At 41.0% G+C, this 8073-nt stretch overlaps 1 protein-coding gene across 3 annotated transcripts in view; it reads left to right on the top strand.

The window, feature by feature from the left end:
• Positions 1–8073, top strand: part of DNAH14 (dynein axonemal heavy chain 14) — a 368675-nt gene that overhangs the window by 330159 nt on the left and 30443 nt on the right. For all 3 annotated transcript variants that reach the window (XM_075595506.1, XM_075595507.1, XM_075595505.1), the window contains exons 80-82: positions 3061–3260; positions 4172–4353; positions 7678–7874. In XM_075595506.1, coding sequence (XP_075451621.1) covers positions 3061–3260; positions 4172–4353; positions 7678–7874 — 579 coding nt within the window. The remainder of the gene's footprint in view (positions 1–3060; positions 3261–4171; positions 4354–7677; positions 7875–8073) is intronic.

Below are 8073 nucleotides of genomic sequence, written 5' to 3'. Positions count from 1 at the left end.
TGATTTAACTTTATTATTTTAAAATACCAAAAGCCTGCAGTAGAGGGTGGAAACGAGAGTGACTCAGCAGCCATGTTTTGAAATCATCTTTTAGGATTAAGACACACAGTTTTGGGGGGAAAAACTATAGCAGTGAAAACAGACTCCCTTACTGTACAATGTGGTAAATTAACAAATCTACGTAAGTACCAGCACTCACTGTCTAATAACTAAATGATGAAAACAGTTGTAATGCAGAATAAACATTTAATAATAAAACAAACCAGAAATAAATCAAATGTGTTTGCAGAAACCAGTATCACAAATGGGCATGTCACAAAGTGAGGGGTGGGGGGGGGGGGAAGGAAAAGGGGAAAAAAAACATGAAACACAAGGAATATACACAAAAAATGGAGAACGGCAAGTATGCTAGGGGGGCAACGTTTCGAGGGACTACCTCTTCATCTGGCCCATTCCCCTGGTCCAAAAGGTCCCAGAGGTACTTCCCTAAGCCTCCCTTCCCCTATAACTGGTTAGCTGTATTTAGCCTACACTGTATGTTTGCTATCTATTTTCAGGGGTGTCTGATTTGACCAGTTATAGGGGAAGGGAGGCTTAGGGAAGTACCTCTGGGACCTTTTGGACCAGGGGGAATGGGCCAGATGAAGAGGTAGTCCCTCGAAACGTTTCCCCCCTAGCATACTTGCCGTTCTCCATTTTTTGTGTATATTCCTTGTGTTTCATGTTTTTTTCCCCTTTTCATTTTCCCCCCACCCCTCACTTTGTGACATGCCCATTTGTGATACTGGTTTCTGCAAACACATTTGATTTATTTCTGGTTTGTTTGATTATTAAATGTTTATTCTGCATTACAACTGTTTTCATCATTTAGCTATTAGACAGTGAATGCTGGTACTTACGTAGATTTGTTAGTATTATACAGGGGAATAAGGGTCCCCTTTGGTTCCGTGCACCCTGCAATTGCATTAATTTAACATCATCAGAGTGCTGTCTATCGTCCCCTTTTACCCTTAAATGTGGTAAAGTAATACCTGCAAAGTAAAAAAAATAAACATATAGGAGGAACAGCACCTTTAATGCAATTTTAAAATCTAAGTTGTTGCTGGTATAGTCACAGCTTGTGACATAATGTGACATATTAAATTGCCTTGGTACAGTCCTTACAGCTTACACTATGGGCCAGAACCACAAATCTAACACACTCCATAAAGGGAGGGCCTCGAGTCCTGTGTACAGTATTTGCTTTCCATAGCTGCATGCTATCATGGAATTCCAATTCAATCATCGCTGCTCCACGTTGCATAGAAATGCAGTGGTATTGTGGACCTGAATGTTCCGGGGTTAGGGTTAAAGAATAAGAACGGGATATAAATTTCTCGATGATATGGTGTCCCACGAGCAGTATCGTGTATAATCAGGGACGAGAAAGAAAAGTTAATTCATTCCTGCCAGCTGTTAGGGAGGCTGAACAAAAACATTGTATCTAGTCATAATTGTGTTAAAACCCATCTACTATTATAGTGTATGAAACAAAAATAATTGAAATCTGTAGACAATATCAAAGTAAAATGCAAAATAGGCATTATATATTTTTCTACACTTCCTATATTTCTGCAACATGCCTACTGCTATTCAGTAATCGGTGATAAGTGGGTGATAAAAGACTGAATCGCCCCCAAAAAATTGCTCATAAAAAAAAAATCACTGAGGCATTGTTTATCTACTTATCACCGTTTTTCGGCATGTTCATAAACTCGCGCAATTCTAGTAGCAGTGATTAGGCTATGAACGCCTATCACCGCGCTAGAATGGTGATTTTATCACAAAATCCTCACGCCAGAAAAAGTTGGCGCGAAGGTGTTGGAAACCTGCAGAGAAGCGGCGAGATGGGACTTAGAAATAAAATTCATTTTTCCTGCATAGGATTGATGCCGGGAATCCCTGGAGCTGATATCCATTAATATTAGCACCAGAGACCCCTGGCATGAATCCTATGCAATAAAAATGCATTTACAGTAAACTTCATTACCACAGCGGATAGCCTCAAGGACCCCCTACTTCCCGAGATAAAGGCCCCGTTATGGGATGCCGGTATCTCCTATGCATTTAAATGTCCGCGTCACGTGACCGTGGGAATAAAATGCATAGGAGTTAACGGCACCCCATAATGGGGCCTGTATCTCGGGAAGTAGGGGTCCCCGAGGTTGAAACCAATGCGGTTCAGCTCCGGAGACCCCCTGCTCATCTAAACTATTAACAACATTTAAATTTATACACATAAATTTCGGGCGAGATTTGCACAGGGAGAGACGGCTCTCTCAGAGCAGCTCTCTCTGCAGCAGATACAACTCGCCGGGTAAGGCCTTTTCAGAGGGTCGTTCATCAGATCACCGGCTAATCGCCCGTTTTGTGAATTTTGCTATAACAGGTAATCAACGCTTTCTGAATACCGTGATAGCACGCTCATAAAAACGGTGATTTAAATGGCCCGGTGATTTTTTTTATGAACCTTTAGTGCATAGGCCCCATAGTGTTTTCAGCTTGTGCAGCAACCAGTTTCTAATGAATAAAGTCTTCATAGTAATAATACCCGCCCAAAAAACTCTCACCCCCCTCACGAGTCTTAACTGCGGCGTGGTGCAGCGTCTACCGCTCCTGTGAAAATGGCTGTGCGGTTTCAAATGATACCGCATTGCCATGACAACGGGACGCTATGTGACGTCACGACAAGTTGTCATGGCAATTTGATGCTGCGTGACATCACGTAGCATTACTCTTTAGTAACAGTTTACCACATGATGTGATGTAATAAAGAACATTGGTGGCCTTTTTAAAAAAAAAATCTAAGCAAGTGGTTAGGAAGCCAGATGCAAATTGGGTGAATACAACTCCCGAGTCCAACCTTCTTTCTTTCAATAAACAGTCATTCAGCTTCTTGGGGTTTTGACATTTTACTTGATAAAATGACACTAATCGCTCGTGTGACTTTCCTTTTACAATGACCCCCCCACTGTATTATTCTTGCATTGAAAGACATAAGAAATGGCTGGTTATTTACAGGTGTATCGATCAGTGTCAAACCAAGCAACTCTACAAGACTGCCGAGATTACCTGGAGTGTCTCCCAGACACAGACTCTCCTGAGATCTTTGGGATGCACCCGAATGCTGAGACAGCTTACATGGAATCCCAGGCACAAGTTTTTCTTGACACCATAGTCAGTATGCAGACCCAAATTAGTGTGGCCCACGTCAGACACAGGTCAGTATTTACACAAACTGCACTATAATCACCAAAGTATTCCAAAACAGCCATTAACCATCAACACGTTTTAGAAGGGTAATCCCAGTGTTGGAAGTGTGTTAGTACTAAGGGGTACAGATTGCCAATACCGTTCTGTTTACAAACTCAGAGTACTACTACTTTCCTATTTATAAGCTGACCGTTTAAAAAAAAAATTGGAGCTATAAAGACAACACCCTACTTTTCTGATTATAAAGTAACAATTTTGCGTGCACCTTTCTATAACTTTGCCTTAATGTATAACAGGTTTAGAACGACTAGAAATCAGGCACTTTGAGCAAGATATGCTGAAATTGCAAGAGAACCCTCAGCAATAAAGCACATTGAGTAACATCTGTGCTATAATTACTGATAAACGTATGCCCAAAAGCCTACATTGTAACAGTAGAATGCTCAAATATCTATAATTGTACAATTTATGATTATTATTTTATTAAGTGCTAGTTTAGAGTAAATGTGGCAACATTCCAAAATTGCAGTGCTCAGGACTGAGATTTGAAGCAGTTTTCAGGAAATTATAGTGGTGGCCATATTTAAAGCAGGCATCCCTGCTGTTCATTTGTTGTTTTCACCTTATTTAAAAAAAAAAAAAGTTATTTTTAAGTTTTATTAACAAAAAGGTCAACAGATTTCTATTAACAAGGGGAAAGATATGACTGTTTAGGGCAGGTTACTGAATTGATTTGCATGCTTCCTTGAGCATCTTGGTAATATCGTACTTACTCTCCATAATCATGATCATGACTCCATGTCGCCTGATCATTTGGCATTTGTAGAAATGAAATTCCATGCCATTAAGATTGTATCACAGAAAGGACCGCCAAGCCGCCCTTCATATTAACTTGGAAATAATTGTACTCTTTGCGCAGAGGTGAAAAAAATGAAGATGAGATTGTCATGGAGATCATTGCTAACATCCTGAAAATATTGCCGCAGACAGTGGAAGGCAGAAGCACCCAGGATATGCCAGTGACTAAAGCAGACGCCAACATTACGCTTGGTAACTTGTTTTCACTACCGTCTTGGGAAGCCCTCATCAAAACCACAAAAGGTTAGCATTACATACAGTATCGTCTCTCCATTTTGTTAACGTTTTTAAGAACTCTTACTGTATAATGTCCCCAAATGCTAATGCAGACCATGCTTAACTTATAAGTGAGAGCTTCATACACTCATACTTTGGTCTTTCTGCTTAGTCTTAGGCTTCGTTCAGGGTGCAGGCTTCGGAGGGAGGGCGTGCTGACGTGCGAGCTGCCGTGGGACACAATGTATTCAAATTGAATGCTGGTTGTCGGGGTAGCAGCTGCCATGTCTCCGAAGCCAGGAGTTGACGCTGGCTACAGTTTCAATAAACAACACAAGTCGTTTTTTGAAGCTGCAGCAGCGTCACTGGGACCTCGGCAGCCAATGAAATCATTCTTGAGAATGATTTCAAGACTGCAACTTGGATCCCTAACCTCAGGTCTGTAGCCCCGCCCCCTCCTCGCCTCCTCAACTCCTGAAAAAGTCTGCTGGGGAGGATGAACACACATCGCCCAGCAGACTGCCGCCCGCCCTCCAACTCCTGCCTCTGGCACCCTGAACGAGGCCTTAGGCTGAGTCCCCGGTAGTCACGGCGGCGCGCGCACAGCCCTCTGTGGGGCAGGCCCCAGTGGCTGTGTGCATGTGGACGCGCAAAGCGCTGTGACAAGTACGCTGGCAGGGAAGACAAGAATGCTGGGCATATATGCCATGTCATGGCCGCACCCCGCATCATGGCCCGCTCCCCTAAAACTCCCCTAGAGACCGTCGATCGCAGCTGTAGTCGCTGCATGCGCCGCCATGCCGCCAGGCCCGTGCAGCTGGGAGGACTGGGGCCGCAGCCCTACAGAATCTCTGATGCCAGACTCAGGCTGTTTGGTATAACAAGGGGAGCGGTTGTACCTTAAAAATAAAAACAAAATCTACATAGTGCAAATATGTCAACACAGTGAAGTGGTTTCTAAGAAACTTAGAAAACTGAAGCAAGACTATATCACGTATAGCCAGCAAGCTAATGTGGTAAAACCACAGGAGGAGCTACGATCTTAAGAAGAGACAGGTAGACAGAGCCACGGATAAAAAACAAGTACTTTATCCACACACAAATAGGATGGAGGCTTACAAGATCCAAAAGGATAAACAGCATTGGGAGTAGGTGATCTTCCGATCTCTTCACGCCACTTTTGCTGCTGCACACCGCCCGACTGTGTCTCGAACAGCCGTCACATCACTTCCGGGATTCCGGCCGGTTGGAGATGACGTCACGGACTCAGTGTTCTCTCTCCCTCTCAGTCGTAGGGTCACGCTCAACGCGTTTCGACGTTCTAAATGACGTCTTCATCAGGAGTAGCTATGACCTGCTCTAGGGGGCTTTTTATACCCACTTGAACTAATATTAACCCCTCCTCCAAAAAGTTAACTATTAAAACACCCTAGCTTATGGGCAGCTTCCATATCTCCCCCATACAGTATGTCTAGGTGTTGTATTAAGAACAGAAATGAATACAATTCTTAAAAATCCATAATACAAAGATTCTCCTTTAAAATACATAAGGGAAGAATCATACTTTTACTATTACATACAATTTTATTATTATACACAAAAATTAAAAGTCAAAATATTAAAAACATATTTCTATATTTAGATAAGGAACGACGATTGATGTATCTTAAAAGTATAAAACAGAAAGGAATTAGGTGAAGAAACAACTTTCAAAACAGGAATTTTATATCTCATACATCAATATGCTCAATATACTGTACACATACAAAGCAGATGATACAAATGTAAAAATATTTTGAATACAAATGTAAAAATATTTTTGAGTAATTTAAAAAAAGGGTTTCCTATAAAAATTTATATAAAAGATTTTTTTTTAAAAATGTATTAAAAAAAATTATAAAAAATTTATAAAAAGGCGCCCAATTCAAAATCTACGTTTAGGCCCTGAGGAACTAAAGTTTTCAATGAAAAAATCCAAAAGCTTTCTCTTTTCTTAAGTGCAGTATTTCTGTCCCCACCTCTCCAATGGGGCAGTACATGCTCAAGGACAGTGAACCTCAGGCCTGATGGGTCACCGTTATGTTTTAAAATAAAATGATGGGATAGTAGATGGGTGGTTACCCCTCTTCTAATGTTACCAACGTGTTCTAAAACACGTGTCCTTATGGGCCGAGTGGTTTGACCCACATACTGGAAGTGACGGAAGTGACGTGACGGCTGTTCGAGACACAGTCGGGCGGTGTGCAGCAGCAAAAGTGGCGTGAAGAGATCGGAAGATCACCTACTCCCAATGCTGTTTATCCTTTTGGATCTTGTAAGCCTCCATCCTATTTGTGTGTGGATAAAGTACTTGTTTTTTATCCGTGGCTCTGTCTACCTGTCTCTTCTTGAGATCGTAGCTCCTCCTGTGGTTTTACCACATAAGCTTGCTGGCTATACGTGATATACAGTAGCCTTGCTTCAGTTTTCTAAGTTTCTTAGAAACCACTTCACTGTGTTGACATATTTGCACTATGTAGATTTTGTTTTTATTTTTAAGGTACAACCGCTCCCCTGGTTCTTCCTGTGCATACTGTTTCCCTGGACCTTGAAACAGTCCATCTAAGGGTTTGAGTGATTTTATTGTACCCATATTGCACTTGTTTAATTTGATTGTATTTTTCACTTTGCACATTTTGTATATTTTATACACATTACATATTAACCCTAAGTATTAGAGCGCCATCTACTGTCTGTTTGCTGTTTGGTATAACAAGACTGCGGGGGAATTTGGAAGAGAGAATTGTTGCCTTTTTTTATAATGCCTCAGCTTCAAAAGACAATGCTGTTCTCTCATGGCTCTCCCAAATGTTATTATACTGCGTATTATTAAATTACCTTGTTTAAGGGGACATGCTACATTACAGCACAGTATAGCATAATCGGGACATGTACGTTTTCAAAGATGCCCCTACTATGTGACGGGTAAATGAAAAGCTGGTTTTGTAATGTGTAGCCTACTAAACGCACAAAGTCTTACATTGTCAAAATGATCATTTTTTCGATTACTATACTGTAGGTTACAATTGATTAGGCTCAGATGTGTGTTTCTTCATAACACTTGCATGCAGCTGAAAGGTAGGATTTAAAATAAAGTGAAGGCTCATATTTATGTCACTGAAAGGATACCATTAATAGCGAGTGATAAAAAGCTGTGGGATCTAACAGGTACATAAAACTTTCTTATGTCCTGTACATTTTTGTGTTCTCTTCTATCTGTAAAACATTGTATGACAGTTCAGGTGAACTTAGGAAAACAACACTTCTTTTCACTGTGGGCTAAAATATCCTAATTGTCTCTGTTATTTGCAGGTTATGATCCCCATGTTAATTCTGCATTCCTGACAGTTCTGCATCAAGAGATTGGTCGTTTTAATCACCTGTTATCTGTCATACACTTGTCACTACATGCTCTCCAACAAGGTATAAAAGGAGAGATTATCCTAAACAAAGGCCTTGAGAAAGTTCTAAGCTCCTTAGTCAGCCTTAAGGTGCCTAAACTATGGCAGGTAAAGTATCAGCGATGTATCCCTTATTCTCAGCGTATCCGCATTTTCACCTAATCATATAAAAGTGTAACATTACATCTGGTGTTTAACATCTACTTTATGTGGTTAACATTTTGGTTTTCACTGATAAAAGGTGACATGGCACACAAGAAACAGTAAGATAGAGATACTGCTGAAAAGATCTATGAAAAACTTGACC

Source organism: Ascaphus truei, chromosome 4 (genome assembly GCF_040206685.1).
Source record: "Ascaphus truei isolate aAscTru1 chromosome 4, aAscTru1.hap1, whole genome shotgun sequence".
Taxonomy (NCBI): Eukaryota; Metazoa; Chordata; class Amphibia; order Anura; family Ascaphidae; genus Ascaphus; species Ascaphus truei.
This window is presented reverse-complemented; position numbering and strand designations above follow the sequence as displayed.